The sequence below is a fragment of the Lepisma saccharinum genome, chromosome 10 (assembly GCF_977018435.1).
Source record: "Lepisma saccharinum chromosome 10, izLepSacc3.1, whole genome shotgun sequence".
Taxonomy (NCBI): domain Eukaryota; kingdom Metazoa; phylum Arthropoda; class Insecta; order Zygentoma; family Lepismatidae; genus Lepisma; species Lepisma saccharinum.
The window spans coordinates 44,428,385-44,452,774 of record NC_139238.1 but is presented as its reverse complement, the minus strand read 5'-3'; the positions used below and the strand labels follow the sequence as shown (position 1 = coordinate 44,452,774).

Below are 24,390 nucleotides of genomic sequence, written 5' to 3'. Positions count from 1 at the left end.
TTAAATGATGCAGAGAGTGGTTTCATTTCCTTAAGAAACAGTTTCATTTTGAGTAAAGCTGAATCACACTCACTTCAACGATTTTTGTCTGAAGCTCTTGAAGCAAATGAGTAAAGGATTTAGTTGTTTTATCCTCATCAGATGTCATAGATCTACGATTAAAGCATCTAGACATTCTAACTACTGGATATTTCAAGGGACTTTTCACTTGGATCTCCTTAACTAAAGTTTTCATAAACTCTAAGCACTCCTGTTTGAAGGTAAAAACATCTTTTTCACTCTCTTTTATTTCAAACATGACTTCAAGATGTCCAAGGTTGCAAATCCAATGTTAACTTCTAGTGTGCACATAAGATTTACCTTGCTGTTGACATCAATTATACCATTTCCACATGGTTTTCAGTTTTGTCCAAAACTTCCTTCTTGATGAACAGAGACATAAGTCCATCAAGAAGTTACATTATGTCGAATGATTGAAAGGGGATCATTGGTGAATCTGTCTGGTAACACTAAGTAAGCTTCTAGGTTTGTGGCAAGAATATAAATATAAATGGACAATACCCATATAATTCGATACAAAATAGTACATAAACACGAGGGCCTTGGATAATCATGCATACCTCTGAGCGATACAAAATAATACAAAAACACAGGGCATTATACAAAATACAAAAATGCAGGGCATTATACTTCAATCACAAAAATAAAACTTAGCATAAAACTATGACTACAGTACACAGCAATGTGACCTAAGTAAATAAATCACTGTCATGACACTGGCCTGTTTTAAATGAAAACTTATTTCATTTCATACAAATAAAATGGGGTAAAGGATTTCCCAGGAAAACCTCCAAAATTCCAGGTACAACTTGGAAAAATGTGAAATTTCATAACATTTCCAGGCCTGGAAGGAATATTTTAAAATTCAGTTGTGCTGCCTACATAGCATCAAAGAATGACATATCTAGTACCAGAGGGTATATTTCAATCTAAAAAAAATATATATATATATTTTTCTGTCAAAAGTATTTCCTAATTGTAGAATCACCCATATACCCTTTTAATACTTAAGATCTGCTTGTTACAAGGGAGATTAAGATTGATTTTAGCCTCTACAGTACAATCCAAATTGCGAATACTGTTATTGGAAAAAGACAGGCTTGGCGATTGAGTTGTTATTGACAAAGTAATGCTGTTTCCTTGAATTAATCCAGGTTCCCAGGTGCAATCTGCAAAAGAGGAACAGTGGTTCGGATCTCACTTCCAACTGTAGGTCCAGTCCTAATTAGCCTAACTAAGTATAACAGAATTATCTTTTTTTAAAAAATTGAATTTATTGCAATTTGCAACCAATCTCTGCCTCACTTCTAGGGCCATTTTACAGAAAGCCAGTGTTTCTCAACTGCAGGAGGTTGTTACAGCCAGTGGTTGACAACTGATTTAACCTTTAGCTTTTAAAGACAGTGCTTTTAGCGGATGTTAAATTTTAGTGTTAAATGAAAAACAAGGTCCCCTCCCCCCAAATAGACCAAAGTGAATTAAAAATGTAGTATGTAGTGAATGGCACATTCCTACAACAGTACAAAGTTTCGTTGAAATCAGAATGATATTTCTTGAGAAAAAAAATAACAGTATATGAAGCAGCAGTGTTGCCAAGTTTGGTTTGGGACAATATCCAGAATTTCACTTCTAGATTCGGTCCTATGGGCGCTGGATGGACCAAATTTGGAGGGAAGCACAACAAAAGACCACTCTATGAGCACATGTCATGCACATGCCACAACTTCAAGAGAAAAAAAAAATACGGGATTCAGAAATTTTCAAACTTTGGGCCTTTGCCCCTAATTCCCTCCTAGACCCTACATGGTCGGATGTTACTTAAAATGTTGCTTTTTACTCATTCTTACATTTAGAATTTAAATTGTTCAAAAAGATGAAATGGTTGAGCAGTTACAGCCCATTTATCCCATAGTAAAAAAAAGGGAAACAAATTGTTTTTTAAAACCTATCTTGTTAATAATAGTAGCAATGGATGTATTATGTTGTAATTCAAGTATATCATACTTTTAGACGTGAGCTAATGAACAAAAAAGACAACTGAAATATAGTGTATAGAAATGGCACGTTAATTGCTGCCCTGCGTTAACACGAGGTCAGGCAAATTTTGACATTTGGGCCTTTGCCACCATGTTCCCCCCCTGAATCCTTAATTGTCAGACATTGCTTAAAATGTTGCTTTTAACATATTCTTGCTGGTAGAATTTAAATTTTTCAAAAACACGCAGTAATTTACAAATTATAGCCACTTTAAACAAATATATCCCATAATAATATGGTGGTAACAAAGGACTTTTTCAAACTTTGCTAAATTTGCTTTAACCCTTAGGTACTATGGACGTGAATAGTTACGCAACTACTATGGAGCGGTCTACGAGACATCTGCGTCATTTGCTATGTTTTAGGACACTTACGTCGCAGAAATAAAAATTTATTTATTTTAGGGGTTAAGTCATGTTAAGTTAGTTTATTATGGTATATATAAAATTTAAAAAAATAATAGTATGAACAATGGCTGTAAAAACCAATAAGTGCCTTCCACCAAGTCAAGATCTTGAATATAAGGCAAATTTGTGTTAGTATATTCAGCTCCAAGTTTTGTTACTTTCACATTTGTCCACAGAAGATATTCTTCAGGAAATTTTTCTATGAACAGAAGTCCCCATACGTCTATGACGTCAGGGTTTTCCCCAAGTCTTTTGGCAGTAGGTCTCAAACCTGGTAGTTGCACGATTAGATTATGCTGTCTTGTTCTCATATTTGTTGGTGGTTGCTGTTTCCTCCATTTGAAGCATTCCTTTTTTCCATAGAAATAATCCACAGTTTCACTTTCTTCAACTGCCTCTTCATCACTCACGTCACGTTCCTCCTCTGTAACCGTGTCATGATCACTAATGATTTCAAAGTCAGAATCATTAGCACTGTCACTTAGAACTTCATCAATAAGTTCCTTAGATTTCCTTTCATAATTAGGATCCGAAGGTCGTAAAACACGTTGTCCAAAAGGTCCTGCTTTCTCAGCCATGTTTACATATAGATTGAAAGACACCGCACACAACAGTACGTGTAATATAAACTGAGTACACGAGGTAAAAAAGTCACGTAAATACTATGGCACATCTGACAGACCGCTCACCGGAAACAAAACTGAATAAGTATTCAGAAATCAAAGATGCCAATACAAGACTTTGAACTGGTGTAGATTTCGTCTCAACGGAAAGGTACATTCGAAGGGGTAAGGTAGAAAAATGGAAACAAAATAACACAGCGGTCTGACAGACGGTCCATAGTACCTAAGGATTATTATTTTTTTCTACTTGAAAAACCGTATGTTTATAGCCTAGTGTTTGCCAAATAAAACTAGATATAATTTGTAAAACTAGCATTCATGGTTTCCGAAGGATAAAATTTTATTTGAAAACCTTGTAATAATTTTCTGCCAAAAGCAAACACAGCTTTCACTTTAGAAAATATTTTGTTCTCCGAAAGTATCTGCAGCAAGTGTGCAATTCTTGCCACAAATTTACTGGTACCATTTTGAACCCCCTTCCCAGCATTGCTTACATGTGGGTCAACGAAGTTCACATTTTGGGGGGAAAAAATTTCAACCATAAGCTTACAGCCGAATCTCTATGAAACATTCTTTTCTAGTTATTGAGCTTTGATTTTGTACAATGCAGCAAGCTTGAAAATTGCACTCTTGAAAAATTCCAGTTTGGCGAGGCTATCGACGCACACAAGGCTGTCTGCTAAAGGTTAAGTTGATTCTTTACTGGAGGTTTTCAAGACCAGTGTGCAGCAAGATTTTGACCCACCGCCACATTTGCATGAGAAAGCTTTGTCATGATGACAGTAACATCCAAAACAAGAAATACATTGCCAAGCCCAATAAATAACTGATAAAAAATGGTGACAGTTTTACCAAAATGAAAATCACAAATAAGATTAATTGAACCCATATTTATACCATTATGATAAGCTGTCTGCTTCTAGGCAGACCCCATGTTTGCAAAATGCAAAATAATACAACTCAATCTTTGGGAATGGTTTTTAATGCATTAATCAATTACAAAAATATTGTATACACATCACTCCATAGGGTGATAATCTAATCAAACAAACCTGAAATTAGAGAAAAAAAAATTAGAATGATTTTCACCTTTAATTTTCATGTGCATCAAATTTATATGAATCTTATCACAAATATATTTTTTAATTGATTAATTTTGTGCAATATTCTGCTGCAACTCTGTACAGAAATTTGTGTAAATCACCAGGATATCCTACAGGGCACATTTCCAAAAAAAAAACAACAAAAAAACTCAACATAGTATAAGTTACAAAGTGCCAGATACACCAGCATATATAAAAATTTTGGACGAAAATAAAAACCACAATTCACTTATTTGCATAAAATAAAAATATATCTTTACTTGCAGGACCCTATGCCTATATTCCTTTAATGCAACTTCATGGCACAGTATTATATGCATGGGGAACTTAACAATTATTTAACTTGGGAAGAAAGATATTAACCACCAGCCAATTTCAGTGAATCCCTGTGATCATTCACATCAGATGTTTATTTTGAGCCTATGTTACAGACATGCAAATAGCATATTTGAGCAACTGAAATTAACAGGTGGCTAATTTAACAATTAATTTATTGTGTGTGCCATATATGTAAATATAAAAAATATAACTTCTGTAATAAACTAAAATGCTACAGCCCTTTCGGGGACAAATCCCACTGTGATAATCTCACCTCCACAGCAATTAAATCATTTAATTCTGGAATAAACAGCAAACCCATTTTGTCCAGTGACAATGGATGATATTCAGGGAACAACTCCCTCCCCCCAATTCATTGTGCGAAATCACACTCCACAGCCATATTTCAGGCAGAGATCAGATGCATTGAAAACATGCTGGGTAAGCATTGTGCATATGATATTTGCCGAAGTGACTCAAGGTATGAATGATTATCATAATCCTATGAGGAATATGCATACATAAAATATCTCAAATTTCTTGCTGTAAGAAGGCTTATATGCTTTCCTTGACATGTGCACCTCTGTTTGCCTAACTTCATGCTGTTTCTTCCTAAAGTGCACTGCAAATGGTAAATGAATGATAAAGACCATGGCAATCACTTGGTTATTAAGACAGTTTATGAATCATTAATGTTCCAAAGGGTAAGTTCGTTCATTCCTAGTACATGTCCAGACTTTATGCCCACTCTGCATACATCCTGCTTTGAAAATTGTACTCTAAACATGTAGGAATTGTTGCTAATAAAATCATGGTAGCTGTAAAACACTGTACCTGAGGATTAACACAAGAATGAATTTTCATGGCCCGATACCTAGTCCTATCATAAATTTTGTTACAAAGTTTAGACAGGGATGGCAACACTGGTTGGCACGGAAATCCTGCAATGCTGGATCAAACAACAACCACTATCATTGTGTGTTTGGCTGTGGTAGCAGAAAGGTGAATATCACTGCAAGTCGAATGGAGCGGGGTGTATAAGAGAACCGTGCGGCAGTAATCGCACTGCACAAAGTTGGCAAATCACCATCGGACATTTTCAACACCCTCAAAAACCTGAATATCAGCAGGATGTTCGTGCATCAGACCATCAACAGATACTGTGACACAGGGACAATTGAGGACCCGCCCCAGGAAAGGTAGACCTCGCAGCGTGAGGAGCCAGAAGCTCGTGAAAGCAGTGGCAGCATGGATTCGACGAAATCCTGTCAGGAAACGAGGCATCGAGAGCTGAACATTTCGAAAATGTTGATGTCGCGTGTGCTCCGAAGTGACCTACAACCCCGTGCTTATCAGCGAAGTACTGGTTACTTCCTCACTCCACAGCTTCAGGTCCAGAGGGATCAGAAAACAAAAATACTCCTTCACAGTTATGCAAATGGTGGCCACAGGAGGATCCTTTTCACATACGAAAAAATCTTCACGATTGAAGTGTCTTACAATCGTCAAAACGACGTGTTTATGCCTCGACATCCTAGGAAGCTCACGCTGTTATTACACCAAACATGGATCCTCAGAGGCCTTCATCCCACCTCAGTGATGGTTTGGTGGTGGTGGTGGTGGTGGGGGGGGGGGGTGTCATACGATGGCACAACTGACCTGTGAACATGGTGTGAAACCACCTGTAAAAGTGTACCAAGTGACAGTGTTGGAGCCACTTGTAAAATCCTTAACCTGCACCATGTTCAACAATGAGCCATGGAGCTTCCAGCAGGACTCAGCACTGGCCCACAAGGCAAAGACCACACAGGAGTGGCTTCAGAGGAATGTGCCTGATTTCATTGTTCTGGCTGATTGGTCCTCCAGCAGCCCCAACCTCAGCCCATTGGACTACAGTTGTGGTCAGTTTTGGAGGGCATGGTCTGTAGGAAGAGGCATCCAAACCTTGCGAGTCTCAAGCATTCTCTTGTGAAGGCGGGTGGCAGACTTTCCCCTAGAGACCGTGCATGCTGCGATGACTGGCCTGACACACTACGGGCCTGTGTGAAGGCCAGAGGTGACCATTTTCAACAGTGATTGGTGCTCTGTGTTGGCAAGACCTGTACCTTCATAACATCCACATATTAATACATTAGCTTGCTCACTGTGTCTGTAGTTCATTATTAACTTTGTAACAGAATTTATGACATGACTATTGTCGGGACGCGCTAGCAAGCGGCGTGGGACCACCCACTCTGGTAGCGACACGCTGTTGCCGGATTGACCTACTTCAGGATTTTCGCGAGCCCACAGAAACATGAGGAAGGCTGAACTACTGCAGCTCCTTATGTTACACAAACCCCAGTTCCCCATATATCGAATAGACAAGCTTGCAGAAGAAGCGGGACATACGGTGGTCCGTCTCCCGCCTTATCATTGTATGTACAATGCAATCAAACTTATTTGGGCACAGGTCAAAGGGCTGGTAGCACAGAGGAACACTTTGCCACCTTTTACACAGTCTAAAATTTTGCAATTGACAGAACAGGCTATCAGGGATGTGACAGCAGATAGGTGGCGTTCGGCTATAGAGCACACAAGGAAGATTATTTCCGAAGCATGGGAAAAGGAGGGAGTTGAAGAACAGCAAATGGAGGATTTTGTAATTTCACTTGGGCGGGAAGACAACAGTGACAGTAGTAGCTCAGATGAAGATGTTCCTTTACTAACCAACAATGAAGATGATCTTGGGATAGCGCCACTGCAATGCTAGCCGGTAAGCAAAAACAACTGATTCTTTAACTACTACTTCTGTTCTTTCATTCATTTTTTATGTTTTTACATACAGGTAGCTCAAAGCATTAATAACACATGTACCAAATGTATCATTAATGTTAAGGAAATCGAGCAATTGCCAAGCGTTTCGTTGTAATTTATTGAACTCTGTATTGCCAGAGTCTGTATTCTCATGTAGCTCCCAAATTATCTCACTTCACACACCCACATGTGCCTCCCCGATGGCACAGTGGTAAGGTAAGTGTTGTCGCCTTGTAATCAAGTAGTCCTGGGTTTGATACCCTGTCGAGGCACATAGTGGTTCGGATCCCACTTCCAAGTGTAGGTCCATTCCAGATTAGCCGTAGTGTGCATAAAGTGGACTTTAAAACACCAACTCAATCAATCAATTCACACACAATTGATTTGTTCTTGATAAATTCTTCTCCGTAATACAGTAACTCAGTTCTGTAAAATTCTGTTTTGGAGGTGAATTTTTGTAGGTTTCTCAAAATATAATTTAAAAACTTGTTAACGAAACGAAGTTGTACGTAATTTGCCCTAATTTTCAAGAAATGCATTTCATTTGTGCATTCTGAAGCTTCAACAATCGCGGCGTGACAAAGAAAGCAAAAAGAGGCGGCATGAAATCAAAGGAGAACGATTTGCCATAGTGTTGTTCATACCAGAAGACGCATTTTCTTTTGTTGGTAATTGTGATACGATACAACATAAGTAAAAAGATGCCGGTAGCTGATGCTTGCAATGTACCATAATAAAACACAACAATGGTTCTTTCAGTGAAGGTTTTCGGTTGCTGTGTAGAGCAGGAAGATAAAATATTTCATGCTTGCCAGAATGCCCGAGCTTGCCAACAGCTGACTAGCCTGTCCGTGTGTTTGTGCAAACGTGGCAACGTAGAAACCCCCCAGCCACATGGCAGCCAACGAGGAGACAGAATTTGGTCACGTTCTGCCATTCTGCGTTCTGATTGCACGCCGCTTCTTATCGCGTCCGTACAGTAGGTATGCATGGAGAAATGAATCAGAACTCAAATTCCCAAGTAAAAAAAATATCAAGTTTATATGGACAGGAAAATGCACATGCACAAAATAAAACTTCATATGAAACTAAAATTAGACCTTATGCATCACGTTTGAACAAGTTATGTTTTTTCCACTTTTCAATAACAAGTTTAGAATAAATTTAACACACCCTCATTTTCCATTGTAATCATATAGTCAGCAGCTAATACAAATAATCATTGGGCATGTATGAGCAGTGGCTGATCTACAGTTGTACTGATTGATAACATTTCAGCATAATTCCCGGTTAAATTTCAAAGCTAGATTCCATCATCATTATTAGGGCCCGGGACTTTATAACATATTTTTCAATTGGCTTCAGATCTATTATTGGGGTGAGCTATTTACATATCTGATAAATATCACCCGAAATAGACAAACTTGACAAAGCATATTTTGACATATTTCACCAATCTCGCATTTTTACATCATATTTCTTCAATTTTGTTGTAATAAGACATATTTCTGTATAATTTCGTAATTCTCGTGCACATAATCGGTTATTTCATTTTTTTTCTCCTTTGTAGCTTTAGCACAATGGATAGTTCATATTGTCGATGGTAGAATATGGTAATTACGGAGGAATATCAATATTTCCAATATTAAACAAATTATACCTCAATAGGCAAAACTTTTTGATACCCCCTCGTACAATGTACATACACCCCACTCCTGAAAGTATTTTTTTCACATTGGAAATGACTGGAAAGCAAACACTACAGGTTTCGCTTTTTTTCCCTGATAAAGATCAATCTTGTGTGTACAAAATGTTGCGACTTTATTCACACTTCTCTTATGAGAAAAAAATACTAATACATAATTTCTATATTGATGTAAATGCTATTGATATGTAAAGGACACTACAGGCAAACTATATGTGTATGTTCATTGTTTCAATCTTTCCATTATTAAACAAATTATACCTCAACAGGCAAACCTTTTGATATCTCCTCATATTCCCACATTTAAACAACAGGCTGTGTGCCAATTGGTTGAATTAAAAACTATACTAAGACATGTCATGCCAATTGATTTCCTTATATTTCTGCGCTTCAGCTTTGCCTATTTGCTATTATAGGGTTTCAGCCTCAATGCTGGTGATTATTTTGAACTGACAGATAGTTAACAAATATTACCTAGGCATTTTCAAAAAAGTCCTAAAATATGCCACTAACACGTTTTCATCTCTGAATTTGATACACCTTAACATAACCTGCATACTTCTGGCACAGAAATTCGGCTTCCGTTCAGTTATTTTACGTGTAGTGGGCATTACACCATTTGATTTCAAAAGAAGTTCTGTTGCCAGATATTTCGGTGTTTCACCGCATCTCAGTGGACATCAAGCTTGGAGTTTGAACCCAGATATTCAAGATTTCCTCAAACTTTCAGTAACTCACATTTATAACAAAATGAACATACCCTCATTTTCTTTTGTAATCATATATAGTCAGCAGCTAATACAAGTAATCACTGGGTATGCACGTGAAACAAGAATACGAAAAAAAAACCTAACAATTTTAATAGTAACTGGTCTACAACAGTACAAAACTAAAGGAAAAACATCAACTTTATTCAACCATCTTTCACTACTACTCTCATAGGAAAGTAGTGGCTGATCAAGTGATTAAATTTTACTCAAGCATAATTTCTGGTTAACTTGAAAGAAAAGATCGCTTTCCAATTATTTGAGAATATTCTTGTGAATTTATTAGGACCGAGCCGATACTTTGAACAGATACACATACTGATGCCGATACTCTTAGTGATACTTATTGATACAGATATCGATGTTTAAATAAAGTTGATTTTTTAAATTTCCAGGATAATTACTCTGTGAAAGGATCACATGGTACTTTTGCAGACACGTGAAATGCGGAAAAGTAACGGTCGGTATCGGTAAATAAATTTGGCCTATATGAATACATCAGCATCGATATTGGCTCAGTCTTACAAATTATTTACAGCATTCTTGCTTGCAAACTCCCACACATCATACAAAATTGTAAAAGATGATCTCTCAAGGAACATTCGAAAGATAAACTTTAAGAGCTTTTCACCTTGAAAGCATAAGTAATGTTGTGTATACTATTTTGAATTAAATCAGTTGCGAAACACAACCACAATAAAAGTTTCATTCCATGAGATTAAAATTAGATCTGGGAAAATCTATTTTGTCACAACAGACATTTATGTATTTGGGGATAATAAGAAGGGATAAAGTGGAGGTAAAAATTGAGCTTGTAGTAACCATTACAGATAAATATATGCAAATGAAAATGATGAAGTTAATAACAAATGTAGAAAGTATTAGTGTGCAAAGCAGACCAAAATTCAAAAGATTAACTTACCGAATCCCATATCTTCATCTGATTCCTCCTCAGGCTCTTCTTTCTTCGCTTCCTTCTTCTCCTCTGCAGGAGCAGCTTCAGCAGCAGCTGGAGCTATGAGAAAAATTGAATTAGTTACTTTTATTAATAAAGTTTATACAATGTGACAACAGAATACACATGTAATAATTTTTCTAGGACTCTGATACTGAAGCAGTAGTGCTCCTGGTCATGAAACCTCGATGGCTTTCAGGTTAAGGGAATTAGCTGCTGGTACACAATTCTTTGCCTTTACATGGTGTATAAAAACAACTTCCAAACTATCAAACATTACCACACTAGCAGAATCTTACACAATGGCATCAAATTGAAGAATGCATTCAAGCAGATGGTGCGCTAACTGACCATGTACTTTTATTGTGTCCATTACATATCAATTGTGTATTTTTGTATGTGCCTATTTTTTTCCTGTGTAGCCTGACACTTTTGCCTCACCCTGCAATAACATTAGCAATACTGCCAATAGGGATAGGATGAACTTTGCCCTGATAGCACTGGGAGGGGGTTTCTTTAGGTTGCACATTTCCTGGGATTACAGATATATCTGTAATATAATCTGAAAATTATTTACTTTTAGGAAATCAGAAAATTATGTAAATTTTTAAATAAGTTTCAAACAACTTCTCAATGTTACACTTAGTAATATGTAAGTGATATTCAAATACCAATGAACAAAAATATTATTCATATCTAGATATTATCATGTGGCACGAATGGAAGAGGAAAGAAGAGTTTACAGGATTCTTGTTTGGAAACCTGGTGGTAAAAGATAAACATTGAGATGGACCTAAAGGAAATTGGATGGAAAAGAGTGGATAGATCTTGCTCAGGATAGGGACAGATGGAAGGCTGAGAGTTAAGATATTGAAAACATTTGTTTAAATTTTGTAAATAACATTATTCCCTTGTGAAAAACTATTTTCTTCAGGGCATGAAATTTGAAAATTATTTTCTATCTTTAGAAACAGAAAGGATGCATTTCTCTTGATGTACACTCCTGCTAAGATAAGTGTATATAATATATGTGAAACCAAATCTACAATGAGAAAATTCCATTAGCCCCAAAGGAAGAGTTTCACTTTTAGTCACCTAATTGAAAGATGACTTAGGGAGGTTTCAGACTGAACCAATAAGCAGGACGGGTCACTTGGAAACAGACCTCCAGAATTTCAAACTGAAGTGACACAAGCAGTTCTCAATATGTTGCTTGGACTGCGCTGTTGTCTGATTACTAGAGCCCGGATTTTAGGCAAAATGCCTATTCGTTTCAGATGCTGGTAGACAAAAATTTAACACAAAAGTACACCGGTCCGAAGGTTCTTAACATTCTGAACAATACTTTATGTTGCCTTTTTTTGCCTGTTTCACCTTACGCTGCCTTTTTCAAACATTTTTGCCTCTTTTGTCATTTCGACAAGGCATCTTTTAAATTATATTTCTCTTCTTTTATTTGATTTTGTTTTTCAATAACCCTTGTTATTCAAACGCCACCACGTTTTTAATGTAAACAGCAACAATTCATGCACAAGTTTAAAATTCAACATTAGGCAGTTTGGCAACATTGCATTCATTATCAATTTTGCAGAAAAAACGCAAATGACTACCTTGCTGAAGCAAGAAACATACTTGATCTCACGTCATTAAGGACCCCTCCAGAATCCAAAAATTTAAGGACACAGCACCAGGAATTTCTCTCCCTCCCCAACCAATCCTGACAAGGTGAGGCAGGTGGATTTCTGCACATGTTTATTACAGAGAATTTTGAAATGTTGGTTGAAGTTTTTCGGTGTCTCTTTCGAAGTGACTTGTCATTTATTGCAGCCCATTATACAATACTGCCACAAACAATAACTAAAGTAGAGAAATCAGGAGAAACCCTTGTGTCTGCTCTGGCTACTTTCCACGAATGTGTCAACGCGATCACTTCTGTTCCTGGCCCTAAAGGCAAGTTGGTTAGTGAGAAATGTGTGCGTGTTCGTAGTGAAAATTCTGATCTTGAGGAAATTGAGAACGAAAAGCAACTGAATTAGATTTTAAAAAGGAGCCATTTTGCTGGGCATCATAAATATTGAAAGTAAAATCTGAATTGTTTACCCTACGTAACAACAGCTCAATAATATTTACTAATTTTAGGTTAATTTGTAAATACATTTTTCAAGATTTAAGAAGAATTTAAGTCCTTCTCTTCAATTTTTTTCAATTTATCGCTGCCTTTTTGCCTACCATTTTTAATACTTTTCAGTGCCTGAACATCTGGGCTCTACTGATCACGCATAGTGCTGCCACGTACTGAGGCACGTGAACTGAATTCTTGCTTTTAGGCTGGTGGAACCAGTATCATTTATTGTTTCAATGCAAAACTCCCATGCCACTTGTTGCTTTGGTCTGAAAGCTTAGTTAGGTTTATGGAATTTAAGTGCAGTACAATAACCACTCTTGAAGCATTGGTATGTTACACATTTAACTGTATAAACGAACAGTTCCCACATGAACTATAAATGAATTTTCCAAGAGTTTCCTGATTCCTCAACTTCTTTTCCCGACAACTTGATAAATTTATTTTACAATAGCTTCCTACATTTCCTCTCGTACTCATGCCAGACTTGCCTTCTTTACTATAATTAGATATGGTACAGATTAATCCGTACTCTATCGATATTGGCTGCTAAGGCCAATATCACGGTCTTAGTTTTATCAATAATAAAACATATTTTTAAATGGGCTGCAGTATCAAGCTGCTTTGAGATGAACGTGTGAATAGAAAATTAATTCATATGCCATGATTGTGTAAAGTAAGCGTCTAAATGTGCAGTTCTCTTTCAGATGTAAACCCTTTGCAATCAGTTATGTAATTAACATATTATGTTATTTAAAGTAAAATTAAATTCTTGACAGGACACTTGTAACTTTACGTTAGATCAATACATCAGTTTTTTTATCACACTAGTTTGTTGGTATTTGCAAAACTGTCTTATCAGTTCAGTTTCTCAAATCAATAAGAATGGTTACAGTTTTTATATTTTCATTTTCAAACATCATATATAGAACAAATATTTTCACACTTATAACGAACAGAAGTTGACAGTATTTATGACTTGTAATTATTATTATCAGGAGACAAGAGCACCTTCTAGTCCTTCAGATCCATTTCAACAGGACTAACTAATGAATTAGATGATTTTTTATGTTATTTCGAGGTTCTCCAGATGTATGGCAACCTATATGTAGTACCACCCTTCTGTCAAATATTAGCTATCAAAAAGAGGGATGCTACCCTGCCAAAATAATAATAATAACAACTGCACATACCACCAGCTGCAGCACCTGCAGGAGCAGCTCCAACACCAGACCCTACATTTGTTATTAGGTCCTTAATGCTGACACCCTCGAGGGCTTTGGCGAACAGTCCTGGCCAATATGGCTCCACAGGCACAGCTGCTGCCTTCAAGATGGTCTGGATCTTCTCACCCTAAATAAACATTAGAAAGAGTTGAAAATGGTTAGTTCACGACAAAACATAAGATCCACTATTACATAGGTTACAGGGCCATGTGTCATTTCTGGCTGTTTGTACTATTTCAATTCAATAGTTCTATCGAGCACACTAAATCAGCCACGTCAAACTCATGAAACACATATTTCGTACATACATCGTTATCCACATCTACACTCAATGTCACCTTGTTACCTTATTTCTAAAGAACAAGCTTGGAGTTACCCTAATGTGACCTGATTGTCCATTACTTTACACAGGTACATTATTTTATTAAAATAAAGACCAAGTGTGGTGTTGATCAGGCAAGCCGATGGATAGTTTAATTCTGAAGTATTCTCTGGAAAATAGAGGACAGCATACCCCTTCCTTCATGCCAATGACAACCTTTCTTTATAGTGAAGAAACCATTGTTTCAAAGAATTCCATATGATTTTTCCTTTATTACGCTTAGCATGGTTCCCTACCAACGGCATGCGGTCCCCGCTACATTAAGGTAGGCTCTGAACCAGTGGTGGTGATTGTGGGGGGGGGGTGGCAACTGCACCCCCCCTTTTTGCCACCTTTGCCCCCCCGCAAACCCTCATTACGAAGGGAAAGTAAACTGTCATTATCCCCCTCCCCCAAGTTTTGGAACCGCCATTGCCTGAACAAGTGAACGCAAATGACAAATATTTTGTATTTTGTGATAGCCATGGACGTCTGCAGGATTTGGTAAAATTTTAGTATCCGCAAAACTTTTTTCTTCAATTTTACAGGAGAAATTACTTAACGAACTGACTTTCCGTACACTTCTGAAAGGTTGTGGAAGTGTTTTTTCCCCCCTTCGCTTAATTTATATCGCCGGTACATCATGTATTTTTGAAGATTAATGTCTCTCCGATGCACGAAAGCTATTGTCTCAATGGCCTTCTACTACATGAACTAAATGCTGCGTGCGTTCGATGATGTAACCCCGGTCAGTGTTTCCAACCATGCCATTTTTTTTTTGCAAGAACATGACCATTTTAATTGTTTGCCTAACCTAACCTTGCCGTGCATGGTTTGTGGGGGTTTCAAACCCGGAAAAAATGCAAAATCAGTTAACACGAAAGTAGGTATTTTTTGGTGAAGAAGGTTGGAAACACTACACACCCAGTGGTCATGGATAACGCTAGTCAAGATTTGCCCGCCATATTGTGTGTAATGCAACTGGAAAATGAACGAACAATAAGTACTAGATATGCGGAAAATTGAAGTTATTGTCGTGACAAAAACGAACTCCCACCTTCCAGAATCCTTAGCAATGCAGAATACGTAAGTACCAATGTGAAAAATAAGAAAATAAAGGAATTTCAGATGTTTGGCGGTTACTAAAGTTTTACCCAACATTCTTCTTGATTATGTGTATGTATTGCTTTTATTGTAGAACTTTTCTTTATTGTTACATGTAAACACGTCGTTTGATGCAACGTTTCTGGAGGAAAAAGTATCTCCCCTTCATAATTTACTCATTCCATAGGTGTTACACAGATGATTGTAATTCGAAATGATATTTAGAAAACATCTTGGTTAAAAATGATGCAGTTCTAGTGTAAATTAAGCTTACACGCCAAGTGTGATGAGGAGGATAAAGGATAATATAAAAAATATTAAAGAATCAGTTGAAACAAAGTAACTTTTTAAAATGGGTTGCTCTAATGAAAGCTTGTCAAAATTAACAAATATGTACATATTCTATCCTCTCAGCTTCTTGTTACAAATCTGCATTACAGGTTGACTAAATGCAATATTTATAACATCAAGGTAATGCTATCATGCAATGAAGGTAATTCACAATCGTCTAGATTTTTGTGAAGGACGTGTCTTTGTTGTGTAGTCATTTCGTGCATTACAGGTAAACAGTAAATATGCAATTTCCTACCATTGTGAAAACATGGCCATGCATGCGACCAAAGACAACGTGAAACTTACCGTCACCGCAACATCATCGTCTGCGAGAATAAGTGCTGAATAAACACACGCGAGTTCAGCTGTAGTTGCCATTGCTTCTTTTCACTAAATTTAATGTTCGATTCCTATAAAAATATTTGATGCAAGTCGCCAAAAAGGCCTTAGCTCCGAAGAGAACAAGCAACACGGAAACAGTCAAGTTCAAGACGGAAACGGAAGTTACGTCATCGGACGATGTGTTTCCGTTCGACTATTGTGGGTCTCCCTTATCGCACAACACTAGAGCAACCTTGAGCTTGAGTTCTGACGTCACTGCTGACACGCACGTGTCAGCAGTAAGAATAAGCGTCAAATTTGCTCCTGCCACGTAATTCGTCTGCTAAAAAGGATGTTACAAATCTTAAGAACAGATGAAGACGAGAAAAATGCAAGTTTATGATTAGTGGGAATGAATGTACAGGTAATTTAGAACCTTTTTCTTTAGAAAGCATTTAGCGATATTATTTTAATGCTAACGGAACCTAACCTAACTACGAGAGCATTTAGGTTTATTATTAGAACAATGCTAAGGAACCTAATATTAAAACATTTATGGGAAAGTAATCGCTACAACTTCACAGTATGTGTTAAAGACGTAATTGCATACACAGCATGATGAAATCACGATAAAACAAAGACCGACTTTGCTGCCACGCGCATCTCTTTTGAGGTTCAAGCAGAAAAAGAACGTGGCAGCAGACACTACCTTTATTTTTAAGGCTGGTTTGGTTTACGTTGGTCGAGTGAGCATGAGAGTTACTGGGACGAATTTCTGGCCTGTTTGCTCGACTCGACCCTTCTATGGCGAGTAGCTGTTTACACACTTTTTACTCGACTCCAGCAAAGTGACATAGTACAGTGGGATCCATGAGTATTACCCTGCAAATTGTCCATCCCTATGTTCACGCACTTTATTTGACCTAATAAGAGCTTCAAGAATTAAAAGAAAACTCAAAACAAGCTGTTGACAACTTCTGCAACATCATACATAAAAATCCATCGCTTAAAAACATATAGGATGTAAGAGAAATTTTAATGAAAATAGTCATGGACAATTTGCACGATAATACTCATGGATCCCACTGTACCTGCAGCTGTATGGTGCTCTTTTGACAGGGTGAAGCTCTGAACCATCGACGTCGTTGGCGATTAAAAATAAAAGTTCTGAAACGGTTTACACACTTTTCTTCACAAGAAATGAATACAATAATACACGAGGACCAGTGACGACGGCAGGGGGCGGGAGCCCCCAGTCAGACACTTCGCCCCCCCCCGTCCGCCCTCCCTACTGAAGTTAATGAAATATCGAATAATAAGAGTGTTAATTTCTAAGAGTATGACGATTTTTTAGTATTTCTAAGTGGTGTATTCTGCATGATATCACTTTTCCTGCTTATAATACCAACTTGACCAACAAATGGTATTAATTTGTTTTAGTATACCGGGTGAGTCATCTAAAATTAGCACCGGAAATATTTCGTAATCAACAATAAATATTGAAAAATTGTTTTCGTAGATATATATAGGTATGAAATTAGTGGACACAATGAGTTCAACTACGTAAGGAAGTACCATTTTCAACACAAACTTAGTTTTTTTTAAATGGAAACCCCATTTTATTTTTAGCTCATTTGAAATTACGGAAAAATTCATGAAGAATGGTGTTTGTTATATTGCAATACGTCAAGTAGTTCTCAAGTAATTGTAACCTGAAGTTGACGCTTGGAACAAACATACTCACTAGTTGATTCGTGTGTCGTAACATACATACCCCCTTTTGAAGCCATTCGGGTATCGTAACAAACATGTTACTCTTCTGCATACTATGCGTTGTGCTTAGGAAAGTTGTTACGTTCCAACAACAGTGTAGTTTGTAGTATAAGTAAGCTTTGACAGACAAATTATCTAAAAGGTTCTGATACATCTTTCTGAGTTAACAAATAATTGTTAATTAGAAAGTATAAATTTTAAACATTAAGCCATCAATTACATACATAAATGTTAGTACATTAACATCTTTCTAATTTTTAATTGGCGTTCATTCATTTACGTCATAATTTTTAGTACATCGGAACAATCAACTCTTCTCGTTTGGTCATGACAAATCTATTTATTTATTCATTCATTCCAAGTTTCAGATATAGCACTTTTAAGGCCATTTTACACTGAAAACTCTAACAAATAACAAGAACAAGCCAAGATGGTTTTAGGTAAAAACAAGAAAGGTTAAATATAAACATAAGACATAAACAAGGAAACAAACAAAGATTTACATATTCACTTTTAGGGAAGATCGGAAAATGCTTTCAGGCGCAAAAATGTCTATGTTTGTGGGTAGTTTATTGTAGAACTGGGACAGCCTATGGAATAGAGCGCGCTGTATAAGGGAAAGCCTAGCGGTAGAGTTGTGGAACAATTCAGTGTTTCGGGTCGATCGAGAGGGAACTCTGAAGTTGAAATCTGTAAGCAGAAATTCAGATCTTAATTTTCCATTGATGAATTTATAGAAAAATTTCATATCGCGTCGGGTCTGCAGTAACTGGATGTTCAAAGTAGTCCGGATGTCAGGTTTCTGAAGATGCCGCAGAGAAGGAATTCTATGACGAACAATGGTGGTAAAGAAGCTGAGGACGGAATCCATGCTAGAAAGATTAGTATTGGAAGCCATGGCCCAGACTGGAGAGCAGTATTTGAGAATCGGAGAAATGAATGACTTGAAAAATAGGCTAAGAGAAGTTGGAGTATCAATTTCAGTGAATGTAGAGGAGGACTAAGAGGCGCATTGAACTTTTAGTTGTAGCTGCGATGTGTTGCTTAAAGTTCAGTTTTTAATCTATGATAACACCTAGATCTTCTTGGGTCGCAACTGTAGTGATATAATTGTTTTCAAGAACATAATGAGAATGTATCTTGTTCTTTTTAAAACAGACTGTGAGGGAGGAACATTTCTGCGGGTTAAGTTGTAGATTCCACTGCTTACACCATGTGACAAGTTCGGAAAGAGCATTCTGGAGAATCACAGCATCTTGTGTGGTTGAGATTTCTTTGAAAAGTTTACAGTCGTGAGCAAACATGAGTATATTGACAGGAAGTGAGGAAAGTGTTTGAGGGAGATCGTCCATGTATAGGATGAACAAGAGGGCCCAAGACGCTCTCTTGTGGCACCCCAGACAAGACAGGAAGAAAATCAGAAGAGACGCCTGAAAGAGTGACACGCTGTGTACGTGAGTGTAGATAATCCTGGATTAAGGAGAGAAATATGCCATGTATGTTAAATCTAGTTTGTAATTTGTGAATAAGAAGGGCATGGTTTATTTTGTCAAAGGCTTTTGAAATATCCAAGTATATCACATCTAGCTGCGAATTTTTGGAAATAGCCCTAGTGGCATGTGAAAGGAGAACAGAAAGATTAGTCAAGCAAGAGCTACTTGGAAGCAAACCATGTTGGACAGTATTGATATGCGGTGATGTAAATCTGAATAATCTGTCCTTAATATTTTTTTCACATATTATAGACAGAGGTGACAGGAGTGATATTGGTCTGTATGATGTAGCACTATTTTTATCTCCAGATTTGTGAACGGGTACAACGTTGGCTTTCTTGAACATCTGAGGAAACACGCCTTCAGAGAAGCACCTATTTAGCAAGAGAGAGAGAGGATGAGCCAAGAAGTCGGCAGTGTTACGGAGGAAAATCGTGGGAATTTCATTTGGTCCTAAAGACCGGTGTATGGGTAATGAGGCAAAGGAGAGATTTAACTTCTTGAGAAGAGGTTTTGATAGTGGATAGAGAGTGTGAACAGACCGGCTGCACGTCGGGGAGTGGGTTGGTTGTAGCATGCGAGGTGAAGTTTTCGTGAAAGAAACTGTTAAATAAGTGCACTCTTTTATCTCCACAGGCTGTTTCAGATTTGTACTTGATTTCCATGGGGATGCGTGATTTTTGCTTTCTTGAATTTAGCAATGTAAAGAATTTCTTTGAATTGGTAAGGCACTGTGCTGTTACGTTGTCTACGTAGTCCTTGTATTTCTTCCTAAGTAAATACTTGGAGTGTCGTCTGATGCTACAGAAGGTTTGGTGTGTATGCAGATTGGGCAGGGACGTAGCTAGGTTGATCAGTTCGGGGGGGCCAAATCTGAAATTTGTTCCTATGTAAATATTTCCAGACAGTAAAGGTAAATAACTCTGTGTGTGTAATGTACACACACACACACACACACACACACACACACACACACACACACACATATATATATATATATATATATATATAATATTATATTACATTATAATATTGCTACATATATAGTGCATTGGTATATTAAACTACTAAGAAGTGTATATAATATACGTATATGTGAACACTGGAGGTCAATTAAAAATTAGAGTTCAACAATTTTCAGGAAGCAAATCAATTTATGTAATTACTATTAAACTATTACTTTACAGTTTTCCTTAATGTATTTTACTTTCTGCTTGTCTCAATGACAACCTCTTCTTTTTATCGAAACTATATCCCCTGTGGAAGTGCTAAACTGATAAATTATTCTGTGTAGGATCTTTCCTATTCATTCTGGAGGATACCGGGATTTTTTTTTCACCTGTTCGAGCGGCACCGGTGCCCACCCAGCGTCGTACGTAGTATAAAGTGGGTACATGGAGGAAACTCTGGCAGGTAAACGAGGCCAGGGACGTGGTGCTGATTGATCACATCACCTCCACCTTCGGCCATGATCAAGAAAGTGTGGAGCCCTAACTACACACCCCTATATTCTTTCATGGCATAGCGAAAAGCACAGGGGAGCACATTACTTTACTTTTTGCATTATTTGGTATCCAGTACCTCATCATTAACAAATCATATTACACACACGCACACATATACACAGTTTTTTGGGGGTAACAATTATAACTTGTTACTTATGAGAAACGCTTTTATTGAAAGCGAAGCGAACAAGAAAAATATTACTAATTTCATACCTTTCATTCTTTCAAACAGGCAATATCAAATACTTTCACGAGTCATCATGTAAGTAAACTGCTACATTTTCTTCGTCCTCTTGCATCTGCCCCTCCTCCCTCCCCAAGCCCTCCTCACTAAAGTTATTGCTTGCTCGAAGGCAGCGAGGTCATTGGACTGTTCTGGTACTTGGCACCCTGGATAGAAGCAAAATCTAGCAGAATGAATCGAAAACAAAGGTTTACTGGGGAAGGGAAAATTTAACCGTATTTGCGTATTGCCTTACAGAAACGGTGCACTGAAACAGCAGGGGTACAATAACTCAACCCAGGAATAAGTCTTCCCTGCCATTTGAATGCCATTTCCTTCCCTTAATCCCTTAAAGCAAGAAAGACCGCTCCCTGCATTGTCAGGTTCGACACAAAGGGGTCTAGTCATACAGTGACGACCACAGATTAGAAATAGGTCTCGCAGGAACATTTTATGACGGGCAGTTCAGAGTATTTGGGACGCAGTGCCGCCTTTGGTTGTCCGCAACCATCTCGCCAACATTTGTTGAACAAGCTTGTTGTATTGTCTCCATTCAAGCTTTGTGCTGGTCTTAGGGCCGCCTGTCAAGATGTTGCTTTCCTGAAGAAAGAAGATCGCGTTTTATTCTAATTTCTGGGCCTTCCCGATGGCGCAGTGGTACCGTCGTTCCCTTGTAATTAAGGGGTCCCGGGTTCGATACCCGGTGGAGGCACATAGTGGTTCGGATCCCACTTGAAACTGTAGGTCCAGTCCCGATTAACCTTACTGTGCACAAAGTGGACTTAAAACAACTCAATCAATCTTATTTCTGGCTGTGAATTTAGGCAGGGACGTAATTATAACCAATAATAGGACGTTATAAAAACAATAATAATAATAATAATAATAATAATAATAATAATGACGCTTTTAACATTGAAATTATTGTCAAATTTAAATTCTAGCACATTTAGTAGTATTCCAGCGCAAACAGCACTTTAAATTATGCGATTGATTTGTAACTCTCCTCTAGACACTAACGTGTGCAGGTTTTTTTTTCAGAGGGGAGGGGGAGAGACAGTATAACATATTTCATAATTAACCACTTTTAAGCTTCCTTTTGAAAGTTGTTCAAAGACAGAAATTTCGGGAGAGTTATAGCCGCATCAGCTCCCCCTTGTGTACACCAGTGCCTCGAAATGCAGTAGGAAAAATAGATGAGTGCCACTTTTTTTGCGGCAATTTCGAAAATTGTGCACCTCTTAACTTGCACCCTGCATTATCGCAAAACGACGTTGATGGTTTGTGCAAGTATCATGCACAAAGACACTGAAGTAGGTGTTTTCACACTTTGTTTATTTCTGTCTTGAGTTCTTGTTATCAGTAGGGAGCGGGTTTATAATAGCCACAAAGCATGCTAAATAGACAGGTAAATTGGCGCCAAAAATGACAAAATTTGACAACTTCAAAAAGCACAAAAAATAGGTAGTAAATATCAACTTGTTATTACCTTTCTTTTTCAGTTTCACACCTATTTTTTTTATTCTACGTATATTATATTTTTTTAAATGTTGTGCCGATTTTCTGTTACTTTTAGTTAATCGCAATGTTGACGATCATGAATGGCAATTAATGAAGGAAAACTCACAAATCGCCATCACAATTATGATATGTAATATGCAGAATATTATTGGCGACTCAAATGTTCTGTTTCTTGTTGTTGTTGTTTTTTAACATTCTCAAGAATAAATTCATGTTTTTGCTTTATATTGCATATTTATTATAACGTCACGTTTACCACGACGGACCTCCTCGGTGTGGTTTACCAGGTTGCCTTGTAACCAAAGAGTGCCAGGTTCAAGTCCCGATGGAGACACATTGCACAATGGGTCGGAGTCAAATTTAAATTATAAATCCAGTTCCAATTAATATATTTGAGCATAAAATGGACTTTAAACTATTTTTGATTACGACGACAATGGGATCAGTTATTGTAATAGTGAAAGAAAATAATATCTCCTTCAGGATTCAAACCTCGGACTCAGTTTTACAGAAATTGTAATCTCTAGACCAGTGGTTCCCAAAGTGTGCGTCGAGGCGCCCTGGTAGGCATACGGGGCCGCCGCGAGATGTTCCAATATTTTCACTAAAATTCAGTCATTGATATGATTGTTCCAAATACATGTTCTTATTTAGAACATTTTACATAAAAAATGTTTCTGAATTTGAAATATATGTTTATTTTTTAACTTAAGGAAAGCAACCTATACACACTAACAGAGCGTTACAAGTGTTAGATAGGGCCTCCCCGGTGGCGTAGTGTTAGAGTTGCCACCTTGTAATAAAGGGGTCACGGGTTCGTTACCCGGTGCAGGCACATAGTGGTTCGGATCCCACTTTAAACTGTAGGTCCAGTTCCGATTAGCCTTATTGTGCATGAAATGGACTTAAAACATCAATTCAATCAATCAATCAATCAAAGCAAGTATTAGATATGCCTACATTCTGATTTGGACGCCGTGGAAAAATCTTGAAACACTAATGGCGCGGCGAAACGAAAAAGTTTGGAAATTCCAGCTCTAGACCATAGAGATTAGCTTTGTTCCTTCGTTCGTCATTGCTATATATATATTTTAAAACAATGCAAATATAGGTAAAGATTATTTCTCCGTTGTGTGAGGTATCGGTAGACCGTTAACATCTGCTGGCAATGCCAACAATGCATTAGTGTACATTGTTATTAGATAGGCTTCCACTCTCCCCGACATCCATTCTAAACAATGGCTTTACTTATTTAATTTATTCCAGTGTTCGTGGCGGAGTGGTAAGCGTAAAGGGCTACGGAATCAGAGATCCCATGTTCAAACCTCCACTAGCCATTGGTGACTCATCAACTTTCCATCCGTCCATCATTCATCCATCCACATCGACTTGTAAAAATTAACCTACGAGGTAGGAAAAAAGGTAAAATAGCCAAAATGAAAACCTATTGAATTCTAGCCGCCTCAGTGGCTGAACACGTTAGCTATCGAATTACGATTTTGTCCCAAATTGATCTAAGTTCGAGTCCGTGAGTTTTTGTATTAAGTCCTCTTCATGCACAGATAGGCCAATCGGGACTGGACGTACAGTTTAAAGTTGGATTCAAACCACTATGTGCGTCTACTAGATATCGAACC

At 37.5% G+C, this 24,390-nt stretch overlaps 1 protein-coding gene across 1 annotated transcript; it reads right to left on the bottom strand.

Annotated features, from left to right (window-relative positions):
• Positions 1–4,091: 4,091 nt before the first annotated feature.
• RpLP1 (Ribosomal protein LP1) lies at positions 4,092–16,430 on the bottom strand. Its single transcript, XM_083130458.1, has 4 exons — positions 16,224–16,430; positions 14,087–14,246; positions 10,739–10,831; positions 4,092–4,179 (listed from the first exon to the last, which is right to left on the bottom strand). Exons 1-4 carry the CDS (start codon positions 16,293–16,295, stop codon positions 4,166–4,168), a joined length of 339 nt encoding a protein of 112 aa, XP_082986584.1. The 5' UTR covers positions 16,296–16,430; the 3' UTR covers positions 4,092–4,165.
• Positions 16,431–24,390: the final 7,960 nt, after the last annotated feature.